Source organism: Onychostoma macrolepis, chromosome 03 (genome assembly GCF_012432095.1).
Source record: "Onychostoma macrolepis isolate SWU-2019 chromosome 03, ASM1243209v1, whole genome shotgun sequence".
Classification (NCBI taxonomy): Eukaryota; Metazoa; Chordata; class Actinopteri; order Cypriniformes; family Cyprinidae; genus Onychostoma; species Onychostoma macrolepis.
Genome location: NC_081157.1, coordinates 26,713,695 through 26,733,723, shown reverse-complemented (window position 1 = coordinate 26,733,723; position 20,029 = coordinate 26,713,695). Strand labels below are relative to the sequence as shown.

The following is a 20,029-nucleotide window of genomic DNA, read 5'->3' as shown; positions in this document are numbered from 1 at the left end:
TGTGTACCTGTGCGAAGCCTGCCATGCTGTAGGGACGTGGTCGAGTCTGTGTTAGGCTCTGTGCCAACAGTCGGGCAGTCAGACCATAGTCAGGCATGGGCAAGGACATGTCCTCTCTCTCCAGCAGGTTTCCTGTGCTGCTGCTTTTTCCATGGTGAAGACTACAGGATGAAGGTCAGTCAATCAGTCATCGTTACACCTGCCATTAACATGTGTTTTGTATCTGGCTAGTTTTTTGCTGTATTGAATTTACCCCTTTATTCAAATGCATCTCCAGTGTGATCAGATAGAGATGCGAATGCAAATATCTACTTCCACCCACTACTGTTCAAAAGCTATGATCTGTAAGATTTTTCAAAAAAAAAAAAAATAATAATTCAGCAAGGATGCATTAAATTGATCATTACATTAATTTGTTAATGGTTCTATTTCAAGTAAATGCTGCTCTTTTGAACTTTCTATTTATCAAAGAATCCTGAAAAAAAACATTACTAATTGCACATAATATTAAGTAGAGGTCGACCGATTCATCGGTTTTGCCGATGAATCGGCACCGATAGTTGATTGCCGCAACTATCGGTTATCGGCAAAAATCCATGCCGATAGTTTTCCGGTTTGCAACCGTTGCTGGAGTGGCTGAAAAGGGTCCGCTGGCATTATACAGTACGAGAGCGGCCTCTAGAGGCGGAAATCACTGACAGCACGTGTTGTTTATTGTGACACGTGACACTGCGCGCTGCACAGAGAGGGAAACTCCAGACGCGCATTTAAATACAGCCGACAGAAAAGCCTGCCGCGGAACAGAGCGCCATTCACATAGTTTTCTATTAAATTACATTATATTTGTCCCAAATTGTTGTGAATGTACATAATGACTTCACCCTAGGCTATAAATTATGCATTGTGCATTTTTCAGCAAAACGTTTGTCTTTCTGTGGCTCTAATAAAGTCTGAATGCTTCATATAGAGAGCTGTAATACAGATTGCGCGTTCTCTTTACTTGCTCTGTTTTTTTAAACACCGAACTTCAAACTCATTTATGCCACATTGTTCATTCTTGAAGCAAACTTATGTCCGTTTGGTGATTAAATAAATTGTTTTAGATCGCCACTTGATTTGAACGCAAAGCGCCTGGTGTGTGTGTGTGTGTGTGATACCTCTGAGATGCAGTGCTGCGCTTTTGCGCGGTGACTTTTTTTTTTTTTTTTTGTGATAATTATCAAGTGTTAAAAATAGAAGCAAATAAAGTGTGTGAGTACACATACAATATCCATATGTATGTAATTTTAATGCTATGGCCTTGTGTAGATATTTAAAGATGGCCATCTTTAAGCATGACTGTTGAAATTAAATGGTAACACTTAATAATAAGAGTCCATTCGTAGCATTAATGAAAACTGTAGAAGTATTGTTCCTTGTTAGAGTGTGTTCATTTCAACATTCACTATTAGCTACTAATAGGCTACATTTTTAAATTTGAAAGTTTCTTCTTTTAACATTAGCAAACTATGAAATAACTTTAATGATCAATATAGTAAATAATATTAATATTTCTATTCATTTACAAAGTATGGTTCAGTACTGTTACTGCTTTTTTTTTTTAAATAGTAAAGCACTAGCTTTCTTTCAGTATCCATTTGGAAAACTATCAGGTGATTAATCGGTATCGGCCAGTGTGGTCCAACCTAGCTATCGGTATCGGTAAAATCCACTATTGGTCAACCTCTAATATTAAGATGCACTTTTCAGCACTAATAATAATAAGAAATGTTTTCTGAGCAACAAATCAGCATATTAGAATAATATCTGAAGGATCGTGTGACAGAAAACATTTTAAATTGTAATATTTCACAATATTACAGTTTTTTCTGTTTTTTTGATCAAATAAATGCAGCCTTTTCAAAAACATAAAAAAATCTTACAGACCCTGAAAGTTTGAACACGTGTGTTGTGTTTTACATTTGAGGTTGTGTTAACTGAATCGTTTGTGCTTCAGTTGTTAACAAAATGCTTCAGTTGTTTCATGTGTTTCCTTTAATTAATGTACTCCTCAAAGTATGTTAGAAGTGAAGAAACGGGAAGAAAAGAAATGAGCATTCCAACCAAAACAAGATTCCAACCATAATCCAGTGAAACAATTTAATTAATAATCAGATATTGTTGATTAAATCCAGTGATTTAATCAAAGCGCAAGAGCACAATATCTGTCGTCTGTCAAATCACCAGAGAAGAAAAAGAAAAGCCCAGAACCTGTGGCCCACACTTAGTGCAAAGTGATGTATATGATATCATATATTCCTACATGGCTAATAACTAAAATGCATTTGCATTTTCACCTTCATCAAATGTGGTCAAAATCTGCTCACGAGTGATCCGATCATTGAAAATGCATGTTAATGCCAAGTGTAAAGAGTGTTTCAGGGTACTTACTTCACTCTTAACTTCTCGCCGTCACTGTCAGGCAGCACTCGGGTGTAGGAAAAAGGAAACCAGCCACGCCTGAAATGAAAGAGCTTTTCTTTAGAAACTCCACATTTATGACAGTGGTTAAAACCCAGTGTAAAGAATACGCATAAGTTTAATATCTCGGTTTATTTAGAAATACTCTTCTAAATAGAAAATAGATTAAATGGGTAGCAAACAGAGTATCATTCCTCTCAGACTACTCTCCTGAGTAAAACAACCTTGTAATCAAATTCATCTCTGCTGAAATCGCTGTCTGGAGAGGACTCATTGTGCACATATTAACTATACTGTAAGTCTTTGTTTATTGCAAAATATTTAAATGTATGCAAATACATAAGTAGTTAGAGGGTGTAGGGAAATATGTCTCATGGGAGCTGGCAGGCGCTGCTAAGCTCTTTTGGTGCTGTTCACATTTCCATGGAAACAGTGACTGATCCAAGTAGGCAGTCTCTCTAGGATTATGGGTAGTGTAGTGTAGGATTTAATGGGGTTGTCAGCTTGTTTCCATCAAAAATGAGTTTAGTTTTAGATGTTTTTTCCTCTAAAAAACATAATTGTTCATATATAGTAAGAGTATAGAATTACATTAATATTGAACTAAAATTCATGTAGGTAGAATGAGAGAATTTGGTGAGGTGTTCATATTGAGTTCATAATAAATGTGACTATGATTTGGCATATTAGCAAATATCAGCACAGCTTGAGATCTCTTTTGAAACTCTAGAGAAGACACACGGGAGATTTCTAGGGTCTTTTTCTCAGGAGAATAATCTGAAATGGACAGGACAAGGGACCCAGAAATCCTAGAAATGGCATGGATTCATTAAAGACGTTCAGTACTCATTTGTTTTCATTTGATTATCAACATATTTTGCATTACTAAATCGATTTTTCCCCCATCCAGCTTTGTTGTTAATGAATGCATCATTGAGTGCTTACATCTTGTTTTTCTCATTCTCCCCATAGTGCCAGCCGTCCCGAGCCTCTGGCACCAGCAGGGTGATGATGTCGCCCTCAGTGAAGCTCAGGAGGGTGCTGTTGTCTCCAGCGGCGTGGGAGAAAATGGCCTGTACACGAGAACGTCCGTTCTTCTCCAGACCAGCCGCCATGGAACTTGACCTGGGAAGAGTTCGTGTCTCTCCTAGAGAAAGATTCAAATAATAATAATAATAATAATAAAATTAAATCAACTTTTATAATTAACTTACTAACTCTTCATTTATTTATACAATTTACAGGTCCCATGAGGTATTAAGATAAGCGGTCAAATATTTTGAACATATTTTAGCCATCTAACCAAACATTTTCATTTTACATTTTGTTAAAGTTGCAGTAATTTTGTTGCGTTGTCATTTTTATTATTTTTCTTTCAGCTTATTTTTTTTTTAAACTCTATATTGTCTCTATATTATCTATACAGTTTTTATCAATTTTTATTTTGGTTTTAGTAATGTTAGTATTTCAACTTTAACTAAATGAAAAAGATTGCCTTGGCAACTAACTGAAATAATAAAATAATAATAATAAATTAAGTAATAATAAATAATACTTTGCAAATATTTTATTTTAGTTAACAGTAACAATTCTTCCCCCATGGTTTTAGTTTAGTTTTTAATTTAGTTAGTGATAATAACCCTGTTCTGGGGATGAAAAACGAAAGCCCAGAAGATCAAAAAGCACTTTATGGCTCAAAAACCCCATTTGCTCAAAGTTAATCCCTGTTGAAAAAACCAGCATATGCTGGTTAGGTATGTTTTGAAGCATGGCTGCTGGTTTGAGCTGGTTTAAGCTGGTCCTTAGCTCATCATGAGCTGGTTTAAGCTGGTTCTTCTGAGCAGGAGCTAGTTGCTTAGGACCATCTTAGGACCAGCTTAAACCAGCTCAGACCAGCAGCCATTCTTCAAAACATACTTAACCAGCATACGCTGTTTTTTTCAACAGGGATATGCAGAAGGGTTGGTTTCTCTTACCCACAGTGGTCTTGTTTTTAGCGGGCTGGGGCCTGCGGACAGGCAGGGTGTTGGAATAGACGTCGCTGACCTGTCTCTGGGGCTGGCTCTGCGTTTGAGACTGATTCTGTGGAGAGGGTGGTCTTCCCTGAGAGACCCCACCCTCCGTCCAGTAGTCTTCTCCATGGACCCCCGTTGTCCCGTTCACCAGAGACATGCCATCAGGACCCATTAGCCGCTGCAAGCATATAGATCACCAAGTAAGCGATGCCAGACACACACACAAGTCTGGATTTTTTTAGCCTGGGAGTTTTGTTCAATTACTGACAGTGTATGCGAGTGAGCTACACCTGACAACAGGACAAATGCAAGAGTAAAAGAACATTCACTTTGACAGGAGAATAATTTCGTACTTACTCTCAGGACATCCAAGATGTAGATGAGTTTGTTTCTTCATCAGAACAAATTTGGAGAAATTTAGCATTACATCACTTGCTCACCAATGGATCCTCTTCAGTGAATGGGTGCCGTCAGAATGAGAGTCAAAACAGCTGATAAAAACATCACAATAATCCAAAAAGACAACCAGTCAGAACATCAATTAATAGCTTGTGAAGTGAAAAGCTACGTTTGTAATAAACAAATTCTTCATTAAAACGTTTTAGCTTTAAAGTGTCAAAATACGAATTCATAATCCATAATACTGCTTCCTCCAGTGAAAAAGTTCACAGTTTGAAAGTCTTAATGATGGATTTGTTTCTTATAAATTACGCAGCTTTTCATTTCACAATATGTTAATTGATGGATTGGACTCTCGTTGGACTTTGGATTGGATTATTGTGATGTTTTTATGAGTTTGGACTCTTAAGCCTCGTTTATACTCGCGCCTGGCTCCGCTTCGCGAGCCTCCGCTGACTGCGCGCGCACCTCCCCAAATGGACGAGGCGTTTATACTTGACGCGTTCGCCATTGAGATATTCTTTGAAACGACAGGGGGCGCACAAACGAAATCGTCCTTTAAATCCGCAGGAAGTAGAAGAGAAGTAGGAATTTTACCGGAATTACGTCAGATAATTCAAGATGAACTATTGTTTGTTGATTTAATAAAATTTTACAAATCAAACTTTGTTCACTCTTTCATTTCTGTGCATAATGCAGACACATTTCTACATATTGCAGTATAGCTAACGGTATGTGGGTTATTCGACAGTGTTGGAATTTACAGGATGTCTTATTTCTTATTCTAACATTTCAAATTAGACCACATTATTAGAGTACAAGTTAGACAAAAATATTGCCACGTTGAGGCTCAAGTAGGTGTAACTGTTCAAATACAAGATTAATGTTATAATGTATATAAGTTGAAACCCTTCAGTGTTTTGCAAATGTAACACTTCTATAAAGGTTAGGGACTGTAAAATGTACTTTGCCATAGATTAACCCATGTGATGTGTTTATTATGTTATATAAAATGAGAAGATATAAGAACAGCTCAAAAGAGCAATGTTGATAAATATTGTTTTATTCTGAATACAATATATTACAGACACATTGTTTTGTGGTGCATAGAATACTTTGCTATAGTTACAGTGCTACAGGCATATATTTGAATAATTATTTTAAAACTATTATAAAAATTACAAAGAAAATATAAGCTGTTCATGTTGACTGCGGCGCCGCGCGAACTGTTCGCTCGAGTCACAAAAAATGTCGTGCACACCGCCACGCGAAATGAGGTCGCGCTCACCCAAAGCGAACTTCTGCTAACACCGCGATGGCGTCATATTTGGCGCGCGCACCCAAGCGAACTTGCGGACGCGTCGAGTATAAATCCACTGATGAGCAAGTGATATAACTTCTAAATTTCTCCAAATCTGATTTCAACATCATCTACATTTTAGATGACCTGAGGGTGAGTACATTTTCAGAATTTTTTTTTTTTAGTTTTGGGTGAAATACTCCTTAAAGGGAGAAGCCCTTAAACACAGATTTTTTTTTAACAGAGAGACAGAAAAACCTTATTAACATTACAACTGAACCTCAGGGAACATATTAAAATAATAATAATTGAAAAAAAAAAAAATCATGTCATGACCCCTTTAAACCAGCAGACGAGGCCAGACTTCTAAATAAGCTCTGTGATAAACGAGTATCACTTCAGCAGCAGCACGAACAGAGAGAGAGTGCATTATGGCTGTGGAGGCTCAGTTATTGTATTAACATTGTGTGAGCGTTCTGCTCTAGCGAGGGGCCACTCAACTAAAACACTGCCTGCAGAAATGAGTTTTAAAGAGGTTGAATCATCCTACGCTCAGCTAATGCTGCAATATGCAAATGAACGTTTACTTTTTCACATTAAGACATGAGACGCTTGAAATGCTGTTTTGTATATTCTGATCAACAATAAATCCTTGTAAAACAGAAGGCAAATGTTCCCTACTAACCCCCTGATGGCCCAGGCCACTTCCCATGAAGGCAGCTAGTTCGGGGGGCACAGGCAGCGGTTGTGCTCCAGGAATGGGATCTGAGATGACCAGGTTGCCCTTGGAGGAGTGCAGAGGGCTGGAGAGGAGGTTGCCAGATCCAGAGCTCATCTGCTGGGCGAGCAGCATGGCCCTGTCAGGCAGCTTGTTGGGGTCTGAACAGGCCTGCTGCCACACTGGGATCTTCTGGGTTAACAAGTCCTTACCCTAGAAACAAGAGGAAAAGCATCATAGATACAGTAGTTTAGGATGGCATTAGAAAGGTTTGACCATAAATGGTGTGCTAAAATGTATCTGAGTGAGTGAATGAGAGCGACTCTATTTAATATCTATATTAATGAACTGGCATCAGCACATGATAAGTCCTCTGGTCCTGGTCTGACCCTCGAGGGCAGAGAAATTAAATGCCTCCTGTATGCAGACGATCTTCTGCTCGTCTCCTCATGAAGAGGGGCTGCACCAAAGTCTCTCCATTCTGGAAAAGTACAGTAACGATTGGGCCTTACCAATAAACATGGAGAAGTCAAAAATCATGATCTTTCAGAAAAAGCCTCGTCTTGCTGACAAAAAAATATGAGTTCACAATTGGTGGAACAATTCTTAATCACGTCACCTGTTATAATTATTTGGGTCTGACGATCTCAGCCTCTGGACAGCTCAATACTGCAATAAAAGATCTGACGGATAAGGCACGCAGGGCTTTTTACAGTATAAGACGACCCCTGTTCAAATTCAACCCACCCATTAAACTGTGGCTGAAAATCTTCGATAGCATCATCAAACCCATTCTCCTCTATGGCTGTGAAATCTGGGGCCCCAAATTTAAATTAAACTATGAATCATGGGACAAAAACCCTGTTGAAATTTTCCACCTTGAATTCTGCAAAAACATCTTGGGAATTCACAGAAACGCCCCGAATCTCGGCTGCAGGGCAGAACTGGGCAGATTCCCTCTGATCCCTCCTTTTCATTTATAACTGCGCTCTGTATTCATTTAATCATTTAATCATTTATTTATTATTATTATTATTATTATTATTTTTTTACCTACATGTATAATATGGACATGTATATGTGTTTCCCCATGATTTTATTTATCTGTATAATATATGTATTGCTTTAACAACATTGTGATGTTACACAGTCATGCCAATAAAGCTAATTTGAATTGAATTGAATTGAGAGAGAGCGCGAGAGAGAGAGAGCGAGAGAGAGAGCAAGAGAGAGAGAGAGAGAGAGAGAGAGAGAGAGAGAGAGAGAGCGTGAGCGAGCTGCCAGATGTCCTCTGTGCGTTTTACACCACTTCACTTGCTCATTATATATATAAAAATTACCATGGTAACTGTAGTTTCTGCCAAAACAATAGGGTTACTACAGTTATTGTTACTACTTCAAAATCGTGACTAGATTTTTACACTTTCAGAACAATCTGAGTGGTTGCCAAGGTGTTTCAATAGGGTTGGTTCAATATGAGTGGTTCTCAGCAGGTTGTTAGAGTATTCTGGGTTGTTGCTAGGGTATTCTAAGTGGTTTATAGTGTGTGGTTAAAGTGTTGAGTGTTTTTTAGTGATTTGCTAAGGTGTTTTGAATTTGTTGCTAGGGTGCTCTAGATATTTGTTTTTTTTTGTGTGTGTTGCAAAGGTGTTCTGAGTGTTTTGGTGTGTTGCTAGGGTATTTTAAGTGGTTTATAGCATACTGATATGATGGTTCTGGGTGGTTGTTAGGGTGTTCTGACTGGGTTTTAGTTATAGCAAAGTTGTTTTAGGTTGCTGTTAGGGTACTATACTGTTAGGGTGTTCTGAGTGGTTTCACTGTGTTGTCAAGAGTGTTGTGAGGGGGTTTTGCTGTGTTGTTATGGTGTTCTGAGTGGTTTTCACTCTGTTGTCAAGAGTGTTGTGAGGGGTTTTCTGGGTGTTGTTATGGTGTTCTGTGTGGATTTCAGCGTGCTGTTAGTGCAGGGGTGTCAAACTCAATTCCTGGAGGGCCACAGCCCTGCAGAGTTTAGCTCCAACCCTAATTAAACACACCCGATCCCGCTAATCATGCCCTTTAGGCTTATTTGAAAACTACATGGTTTCTGTGTTGGAGCAGGGTTGGAGCTAAACTCTGCAGGGCTGCGGCCCTCCAGTTTGACACCCCTGTGTTATGGTGTTCTGAGTGATTTTTGGTGTGCTGCTAGGGTATTCTGCATGGTTTTCAGTGTGTCGTCAGGGTGTTCTGTGTGGATTTTTGGGTGTTGTTAGGGTGACTGTCAAGTAATTGCTGTTCTGACCGCCAAGTAATTGCTTACTAGTGAATTAAGCCTCACCAAAAGTATCTGTGATACTCTATGATACTGTGGTCTCTAGATATGGTTTGGGTCCCTTCAACAATTCAAGTCAGTGGGATTTTTTGCCTTGGTATTGTCCATACGAAAATGAAGACGCCATTAACTGATAACAAAAATAATAGCACATATCCATATTGCATGATCTGAGGTTTTATTGCTATCCATCGCACAAACAGTGGGGGGAAAGGATGTGCCAAAGTAAACTTAGTGTTAAGAATTAAGATTTTTAACGTAGCACAATCCTTTCAACATATATTTCACCTTACATCATATTCATAGCAATTGACTATTGGTGATTCTGAGCAACTGCTAATAGGTCTCTCACATCTCGGACCACTTACAGTACAGCACACTGCAGTGTGGGTGAGGGGCCTTCGTCTCCGTCCTACCGCCCACTCCTGGTGACTCACGCACACAACACACTCACGGCTTCTGATTCTACCACACTCGCTCTCTCTCCCTCTTCAGCGCGCCCTTTCTGAACTCTTCCCACACACGCCTCCGTACTGATTAGCTACTGGACAGGATGTTCTTGAAAACGAAGGGCTTCTCTCCGCCCCTCCCTACAGCCTCAACTACATTCCCAGAAGACATCACCACACGTCTAGTCCACGATCAGGGTTTACGGTTTAGTCCGAGCAAGTTATACAATGACATATTACAGAAAATAGCCATGTGCAAACATCCCTTCAGCACACACACAAGTATACAGATGTAAAAAGGTGCATTTAAGCAGATTGCGTATGGGTTGGAACACCTGCTGAAGTTAATAACTACTCTGCATGCAGACTGGAGTTACAATGATGTGGTTTTACCGTGGGGAAGTGGCTCCGTTATTACGGATAATTGATATGTCAGAAACGGCGTGCATTACTTCACAGGCACTCCTGGAACACAGACAATTGCAGGGGAGAATAAATCTCATCTTTGCAATAAGCCCAAACAAACTGTGCCCAACGGAGATGGTTGTGAGGGTTGATCTTTGGGGATTGCCATGGCAACTGCTGCTGTCTTCAGCCATATTACAGGAGAGACACTGAAAGTACATCGGTGGTGATGCTGTCTATCTTGTACAGCAAAGGAAAAAGCATCTGGGTCTCACCTTGCCATGGTAGGCGCTGCTGTTCTTGGCCACGGCACACTGGCGGTCCACCAGGAAACAGTATCTCCTACGTTCTTCTGAAAGTGCTGTTTTGTAGCCCTCTGCAATGAAGCTATCCAGCTCACTCTGTTTACTGCTGATGGTCTCAACATACTGAGGAAGATAAAAGGAAAAGCAGTTAGTTCCATACAAAACTTGTGGTTAACTCATGCAAAAAGCTTGTAAATACACTCATAAAGTTTCTTGCATTTTTGACCTTCCTTAAAAAACGATTTTTGCTGTGTAAGGTTCTTTGTTTGGCTATATGGTTCTTTGACGATTAATTTATTAATTGCACACTACAGTTCAAAAAATTGGGGTTGGGATTTTTGAAATGTTTTTAAGAAATCTCTTATGCTCACATAGGCTACATTTATTTTATACAGTTAAAACAGTAATATTATGAAATGTTATTACATCCTGTGATGCAAAGCTGAATTACTCCAGTCTTCATTGTCACATGATCCTTCAGAAATCATTCTAATATGCTGATTTTCTGCTCGAGAAACTTTTTTTTTATCAATGTTAAAAACCGTTGTGCTGCTTCATATTTCTGTGAAAACCAGTTTTTTCTGGATTCTTTGATGCATATAAAGTTCAATGAACAGTATTTATTTGAAACAGAAATCTTTCGTAACATTATAAATGCCTTTCCTGTCACTTTTAAACAATTTAATGTGTACATGCTGAATAAAAGTATTAATTTCTTTAAAACATTTTACGTACCCCAAACTTTTGAAAGGTAATGTTATATTAATTAATTGAACACAAACACTCATTCGATTTTATTATAGAAAAAAAAAAAAAAAAAAAAAGCAGCAAGGATTTACTTCAAAATTTCACTTTTTGTGCTTAACAGAAACTACGAAATTCAAAGGAGTTTGGAACGATATGAGTAGGCCAAATGATGACAATGTTAATTTATGGGTAAACTGTGCCTTTAAAAATGTTCTTGCTTAGTATCAGGCTGTTAAACTCTTTTTGGTACTGACAAGAAATTTTAAGAGAATGTAGAGATAATGTAGATGTAAATAACTGGTTGCAGTAGTACGCCTGTCCTCTTTTAAAGCCTTACAAAAAGTACTGCGGCAGTACCATGGTACTGAATGATTACCATATTCATGCATTATCACACTACAAAATAGGTGCTTTATAGTGTTGTTTTGTCTGTGACTGTACTCCAGATTAAAACCTGAGTAAGAGTGCTATGAATATATGAATGCGTTTTAGATGTCTGCGCGATAGGTTTTCTTATGAATACTAAAAGGATCTTTTCTCTAGCAGCTCTCTGCTGATTGGCCCATAATCACCTCGCCATCTCCCTCTCTCACATCCCCAGTGGGAACTCGCAGCTCCCGGAAATGTCAGAACCATTACAGAACTCATTATCTCAACACATCCAGGTGTTTTAGTGCCCTATTCCAATTTACCCACAACAGGACGAGGGGGACTCCCCGTTGCCCACTGGCATTATCGTGCATTTCGGTTATATTGGCCTGAATGAGACAAGTGATGAGAAAAGCATTATAACGAGGAAAGCACTTCAGACACCAACAAGAATCAATGATGGAAACTATTTCAAATAAAAACACGGATTTATAGCGGGAGTGAACGCAGAAGAATAAGTCAGAGTCAGAAATCTAATGGAGCAGAAAATCTCCTACAGTCACACGGCGAAAGCTCGACTGCATTGAAATGAAGATTGGGATGTAAAATTAATGGGCTGTAAAACCAGTAGGAGGAGTTTTATAGAGAGATTTGATGGACTTCTATCTACTTTGGGTCCTGTAGACTGAACTCTCTCAAACAAGAGCTTGTTGAAGAGAGTATTTAACAGATTGAGAATCTGCAAGATAAAACATAACCTTTGTTCACGACTCCACAACAAAATACAAGGTCCTGATTGAATTGAGTGCATGCAGTTTGAAGTTTTAACCACAGGTTGGTGCTAGTTTTACACCGATGGCAACTGGCTTACATTTATTGAGGAACAACAGAAGATTGAATTACAGACAAGGTGTAGGTTTTGAGGCTTTTAGTTCATATCTTTCATCTATATGCTAATGTAATCCAAAAACTTGACAAAAGCAACTGTTATGCATTTTAAAAATGTCTGTCCTCCTCTTCCAGAAAAACTATTTAAGACATCAACTCCTTGTTATTGGTGTAATTCAGATCTGTACCATGTCTCCTGCTAAATTATACCACCTGTCACTTGCAAATCATGTTGGGTCAAGCTGTGACCTGAAAACTGAATGCTATTAGCAATTTAACAAAAACCAAAAGCCATTATTCCACCCCAAATCCCTATTTCAATAGAAAATGTCATTAAATTTCATATGGTCTTTTGGACACGGTCTTAATAGATGAAGTAGGAAGTGTTACTGTACAGTATATATGTGCTTAGTAGAATATTAATGTATATACATATTTAGTCATCAGTTATTATCATTAACCAAACTTAAAACCACCAAAATAAATAAATCATTTTCATTATTGAACTTTTGGTATGTGTGGTTTTCTACTTATTGCCAATAACATATTTCCATCAAATGCATTATAAATTTAGCTTGTTTTGCTCTGATCATGCTAGGAAAAGCTATATATATATATATATATATCCAGAATTGTTGGCCTTCTGGAAAGTATGTTCATTTACTGTATATGTACTCAATACTTGGAAGGGGCTCCTTTTGCTTTAATTACTGCCTCAATTCGGCGTGGCATGGAGGTGATCAGTTTGTGGCACTGCTGAGGTGGTCTGGAAGCCCAGGTTTCTTTGACAGTGGCCTTCAGCTCATCTGCATTTTTTTGGTCTCTTGTTTCTCATTTTCCTCTTGACAATGCTCCATAGATTCTCTATGGGGTTCAGGTCTGGTGAGTTTGCTAGTCAGTCAAGCACACCAACACCATGGTCATTTAACCAACTTTTGGTGCTTTTGGCAGTGTGGGCAGGTGCCAAATCCTGCTGGAAAATAAAATCAGCATCTTTAAAAAGCTGGTCAGCAGAAGGAAGCATGAAGTGCTCCAACATTTCTTGGTAAACAGGTGCAGTGGACTTTGGTTTTCAAAAAACACAATGGACCAACACCAGCAGATGACATTGCACCCCAAATCATCACAGACTGGAAACTTAACACTGGACTTCAAGAAACTTGGGCTATGAGCTTCTCCACCCTTCCTCCAGACTCTAGGACCTTGGTTTCCAAATGAAATACAAAACTTGCTCTCATCTGAAAAGAGGACTTTGGACCACTGGGCAACAGTCCAGTTCTTCTTCTCCTTAGCCCAGGTAAGACGCCTCTGACGTTGTCTGTGGTTCAGAAGTGGCTTAACAAGAGGAATACGACAACTGTAGCCAAATTCCTTGACACGTCTGTGTGTGGTGGCTCTTGATGCCTTGACCCCAGCCTCAGTCCATTCCTTGTGAAGTTCACCCAAATTCTTGAATGGATTTTGCTTGACAATCCTCATAAGGCTGCGGTTCTCTCGGTTGGTTGTGCATCTTTTTCTTCCACACTTTTTCCTTCCACTCAACTTTCTGTTAACATGCTTGGATACAGCACTCTGTGAACAGCCAGCTTCTTTGGCAATGAATGTTTGTGGCTTACCCTCCTTGTGAAGGGTGTCAATGATTGTCTTCTGGACAACTGTCAGATCAGCAGTCTTCCTCATGATTGTGTAGCCTAGTGAACCAAACTGAGAGACCATTTTGAAGGCTCAGGAAACCTTTGCAGGTGTTTTGAGTTGATTAGCTGTTTGGCATGTCAACATATTATAATTTGTTGATGTAGTGAATTGGTGGGTTTTTGTTAAATGTGGGCCAAAATCATCACAATTAAAAGAACCAAAAGACTTAAACTACTTCAGTCTGTGTGCATTGAATTTATTTAATACACGAGTTTCACAATTTGAGTTGAATTACTGAAATAAATGAACTTTTCCACGTCATTCTAATTTATTGAGATGCACCTGTATGCATGCATGTATGTATGTATGTATGTATTATATATATAAAACACACTTGCCAAGGCAACATTTTAGTTTAGTTTAGGTGTATGTATTAAAATAACAAACTAAAACTTCATAAAAAAAAGAAATAAAAATAAAACTATATACAGTAGACAAAAAAAAAAATAAAAAAGAAAAAAGAACAAATTAAATTTAACTAAAATTTTTGTAAAATATAAAAATAAAACCTCAGTCATTAAAATAATCATTATTAAAATATTACTACTACTAAATTCAGCAAGAAATCTATTACGTCATTGATTTTACTCTGAGAAAAAAAAAAAAAAAAACCTATATTAAAATTAAAATAATAATAATTTATAATAAATAAAAAATAAAAGTAAAAAATTGTTTGAACTCCTGTTGACGACCCCCGGTCTTTAGAGGGCTGTATTACTCATGAATGTGTACAAAGCATGAAACACTGTTCAAAACCCCTTTATACCTAAATAATGCAACATATTTTCCAGTGAAACAGGCTCACAAAAGCAAAAAAAAATGCATTAAGAAAGGGCCAGTTTTATGGACTTTTTTGGGGGGATTTTGCCTTGCAGAATAATACATCAATCAGAGATACAAACTTGCTTTACAGCGCAGATAAAGCTGAGTGTTTCATTTCCCCTCCAGAATAAAAACACAGATACAACTCCACTATGAGTCAGAGCACTGCAGTGTGAAAGAGACACGGTGAGGTACGACAGCACAGGAGGTGAAATGAGGAAAAGCACAACGGAAATCTAGAACATGGGGAATGAGTGTTTGATGAAAAGATGCATTAGAGGTCATGACAGCAGACGGCTGCGTGGACAGGCATGACGCGGATGACAGGCGTGCTGATGGAGTGATGGATGGAGAAGGCAGGACCCTTCGTTTCAGATATGGAAGCTGTCAGCCCTGCTCAATCAGCCGCTGTGAAAGATGTTACACAGGTCATGTGGCTTTAGCACACACGCTCTTGTTATTAATGGAGACAGTGGAAAGAGCGGCTGGAAGGTTATACTGGTGTTACATTACAGAAACTATGACATAATTATGTATTATTTTATTGAATATTCAAATATTAATAATATTAATATGTTTTTTTTCTTTCCCTGAACGAAACAAGTATTTTCATTCAAAATATTTCTATTTCAAACAAATGCTGTTAGTTCGTTTGAATATTCTGGTCAAAGACTAAAAAGAAAAAAAAAAAAAAGAAAAAAAAGAAATGATGAAGGATCATGAGACACTGAAGACTGGAGTATTGATGCTGAAAATTCAGCTTTGCCAACAAAGAAATAAATTACATTTTAAAATATATTCAAACAGAAAACAGTTCATTTATATTGTAATAATATTTCACAATATTACTGTTTTTATGGTTTTTCTGATCAAATAAATGCAACTTTTTACCGACCCCAAACTTTGGATTGGTAGTGTGTGATTGGAAATAAGATGGGAAATGGTATCGGGACATGATGCAGACCAATTATGAGCCTGTCTCTCTCTCTCACCAAATGGACACAATATGTTACTTTAATGTGGAGAAAACTAGAAACCTCACTAAAAACAGCAGTGTTGCATTCTGGGAAATGTCGAACCAGTCCAGGCCAACGTTTATTATGACACAAGGCACATTTCTCTAACACGTGAAACCGAAGACACATGCACCGCAGGGAAATTCCAGACACAGGTATTGTTATGCTTATGTTTGTGTCAACACTATCTTGAATTCCTCTCCACAAAACAACACCCATTCCAATGAACAGCTCATCTAAAATGAATAGCCCTACAAAACCACACAAATCGACAATACTGTGTTTTTGAACAGTACTATGCTACTAAAGCAGCAGTTCCATTCAAACACATTCTTTATCATTCAGTGTCATGACGTATATCAAAGGTATTACCACAGAATGTTTTCAAAAGGGCATGGTTTCCAATCAAATACCATTACAGTTGTTTCTATCCAAGTTCTTGCAGGATCTAATAGAACAGGGAAAGACCGAAACCTCCAAAGTGTTTACTAGGATGACATTTAAAAGAAAAATACATGCACAGCTTGCATAATGTTGGTTGCATTAAATATACTGTATGTTTACTACTAACATTTGGTATGTGTGGTTTTCTACTTATTGACAATAACATATTTCCATCAAATGCATTATAAATTTAGCTTGTTTTGCTCTGATCATGCTAGGAAAAGCTATATTTTCAAGCATGGTCTAATTAGTAACTAATTATATACAGTAACACACATGTGATGAATCTATCAAAAAGGCAAATTGCTCTTTTAACCCTATAAAACCCACTGTATCATATTTGATATGCTAAATTCTAAGGCCTCTAAATCAACATAATCATAACTTGCAAGTAAAAGGCATTTATTTGTTATATACAAGTCACATTTAAGAACTCTCTGTCTCTGAAATGCACTGGTTTTCAAAACGGTCTCCCTCATCTTACACAACCGATTCAACTCGTCAGCTCATTAGTAGAGACTTAAGGACATGAAATGGGTCAGAAAAAGTAAAGAGTTGTGAGAAAATACGTTGTCTGTCAGATCTGCATCACGTTCAGCAGCGGCAGCACTTAAAGCAGCCAAAATAACCTAATAACTAGGTAACTAATTAGTGTTTGATATTTTTATTCAATTTCTGTGTATTTCCTACTTGCTGAAGGGCACAGGTAACTAAATATGACATTTATTTTAATGGTTTTATGTAAAGATTGTATTAAGTTCACTTAAATTAGAAGTTTTTTTTTTCTAATAAATGTTTAGGTCTAATTAACATTAAAATTGATAGCTCTCAATCATACTGTAATGCTGAATGGCTATAGTCAATCGTTAAATATTAGAAAAAAAAAATTCCTAGAGACATCAGTAGTATTGTTATCAGTGATACTCGCCTTCAGTCATAAAAAGACGTCATTAAACGAATATTTAAAATATACTGTCTTTATGTTTTTTCTACATTAATTTGAAGATTGAATGTGAAATTGTTGCAAAATAACAGTATATTTAAATACTTTAAATGTTAGGTGCAATTAATCACGATTAATTTCAGAAAAAATGCGCAATTAGCACTAATTTTAGTATAATTTTAAAAATGTCCCTGTTCATGTTGTGGTACAGTGTTTTTTTGCGGTGAAATCTGATTTTTAAGAATAACTTTAGTATTATTAGTAATATTTCAAGACAAACACTTACTGGACTGAAGAAACTTTTTTTATATAAAAAGAAAGTTACAATGTATCAAATATGATTTGGCTTTTGAGTAATGTTTCTTTGTTCACCTCTCAATCATCAATGTAGTGCATTATGTGTTTTGCCATGCTATGCAACTGCACGAAATGTTATGAAAATGTAATTTCTGGGGTGTTTTCCTCCTCCTCAAGCATGAGTTTCAAATTCTCCCATTTTATATTTTATAGAAGGATAGAAAGGCCTCCAAACATTGTCTTGGGGTTTGAAAAAAGGGTGCTTTGGAGTCAAAATCATTATGCAATGCAACAATGTGTTGTCAAAGACTGAAACTTGTTATAAATGTATGATGAACAAAATCATTTGTAGTGATTTGACATTTGCATTTGTCGATTTTGTGAGAGGCGGCAAACATTATCAAAATGATCAGCAAATATTCAAATGAAGAACAGCTAAATTTCTTTATTTAGGAATAAAATAATGTGGAATATTTTTAACAAGCAGTCAATTTTCTTAAATCACCCAGCGCTCGCAGCATTGTTTGGACACTGGCTGTGCGCCGAATGGGAAGTGGAATCTCTCTATGTCAAAAGCAACACTCGCGTGCTGTAAAGCACAAAGCCCTCTCAAACTTAAACGCTTCCTGCTGCGTCTCCCGCTGCGTCAGCCTGATATAGCCGCGGCTCCGCTCGTTCCTCTGACATCAGCAGTCCTTCATCCTGTGGCACAGCCGCTTCCTCTCCAGCCCGGCTCTCCCGGGATAAGTCTCACGCCGGATTCGTGTGTGCTAACAGCGCATGCAAGTGTTCTTCTGTAGATACTCTAATTGCTTTCCCTGAACTCGCTGAGGAGTCCACACCGTTCAGAAGCATGACATGTCTGTTAACGTGCGATATCACAGCGAGCGCCGACGCTGTAGACCTCCGCCGAATCTCATATCCCTCCCGCTGCACCTCAGACCACTCTACTGAACTGAATAATTAGCTAATTAGCATCTTCAGAGGGACTTCAGCGACTAATTATTTCAGCAGCAACAGGAAGAGGGAAAAAAAGAAGAGGGGACGGAGGTACAACTGAGACGAGAGCGATAAAAACGGAGTGTATGAACATGCTCAGACAAAGTAGTCAATTCATGCCTCTTCGTGGAGCTTTTTTCAATGAATGGCAATCTGAGAACCTCCAAACCACCGTCACTCTCAGCGATAACGGTATGATTTATGGTAATATCGATGAAGTATATGAATTTGTGTGTGTGTGTACACTCAGACTTTGCTTTATGGGCCCCTGGGGCTCGCGACTAAATCAGTTGACTTTTCTTGCTCTTGCTCAAGGCCACATTTACATGTAAAAAGCTCTGAGGGAGAAAATGAAAGGTGCTCTGTTCTTTAGACGAAAGCAAGTATTGAAAATAGATCTTTTAAATGATCAGAAACAAAATAACTCATAATATATATCCATGTATATCATCTAATTGTGGAACTGTACAGCGTTTGATTGAATGGGTTGTATTCATAGTCACTGAATGCACACACACCCATGACTAAACATTATACATTAATGTGGTGAGTGACTTTGTTGCTTGGCAACTGTAAGGTCTGAAACAAACTCTGAGCAAGCGTTAATATTAATACATCAAAGTATTAATTGAACATCTGTGTCTGCTTTCTTTTATTAAAGCTAATCCGTAGTGTGTTACAGTGATTTTACCAAGGGTAAATGTGTTCTTAAACTTGACACTTGTTTCTTCATTCATGAAACAGTTATGATTGGATGAGATGCATTAGGTAAGTAAACTAAATAATGTAAAACAGCGGATAGACTGTACATGAGTTTAATTCTACACTACCGTTTCAAAAGGTAATATTTGTTAATGCTCACCAAGGCTGCATTTATTTGATCAAAATACAGTAAAAACAATAATATTGTGAAATATTATTACAATTTAAAATAACTGTTTTCTATTTGAATATATTTTTAAACGTAATTTATTCTTGCGATGCAAAGCTGAATTGTCAGCATCATTAATCCAGTATTCAGTGTCACATGATACTTCAGAAATCATTAGAAAAGAAGAAACAATTCTTATTATTATCAGTGTTGAAAACGGAATTAATTAGAATAGAAAGTTTTTTAAAAAAAGCATTTATTTGAAAAATGATCTGTAATGTCACTTTTAATCGATTTAATGCAGCATTGTTGAATAAAACTATTAATTTCCTAAATAAATAAATAAAATTAAATAAAATAAACTATGTACTCCAAACTTTTGAATGGTAGTTTATATTGCAAGTATTAGAATTTTTGTGACCATTTTATGAAGAACTCAACTGTGTCATGTAAAACGTCTCTTAACATCCACCTTTGGTACAATCACTGCATGCACTAGTTTACAAAATCACAACACTCTGATCTCTTGAGGCGAGTGAAGCTCGGCTCAACCTGAGCTCACTATCTGCAGGGCATCTG

At 37.6% G+C, this 20,029-nt stretch overlaps 1 protein-coding gene across 7 annotated transcripts in view; it reads right to left on the bottom strand.

The window, feature by feature from the left end:
• baiap2a (BAR/IMD domain containing adaptor protein 2a) overlaps nucleotides 1-20,029 on the bottom strand; it is an 88,635-nt gene that overhangs the window by 7,803 nt on the left and 60,803 nt on the right. For 6 of the 7 annotated variants that reach the window (XM_058770263.1, XM_058770260.1, XM_058770264.1 and 3 more), the window contains exons 7-12: nucleotides 10,330-10,482; nucleotides 6,860-7,105; nucleotides 4,437-4,653; nucleotides 3,406-3,607; nucleotides 2,431-2,499; nucleotides 8-161 (exon numbers count right to left, since the gene is read on the bottom strand). In XM_058770263.1, coding sequence (XP_058626246.1) covers nucleotides 8-161; nucleotides 2,431-2,499; nucleotides 3,406-3,607; nucleotides 4,437-4,653; nucleotides 6,860-7,105; nucleotides 10,330-10,482 — 1,041 coding nt within the window. The remainder of the gene's footprint in view (nucleotides 1-7; nucleotides 162-2,430; nucleotides 2,500-3,405; nucleotides 3,608-4,436; nucleotides 4,654-6,859; nucleotides 7,106-10,329; nucleotides 10,483-20,029) is intronic. The other variant, XM_058770266.1, reaches the window with a different exon arrangement.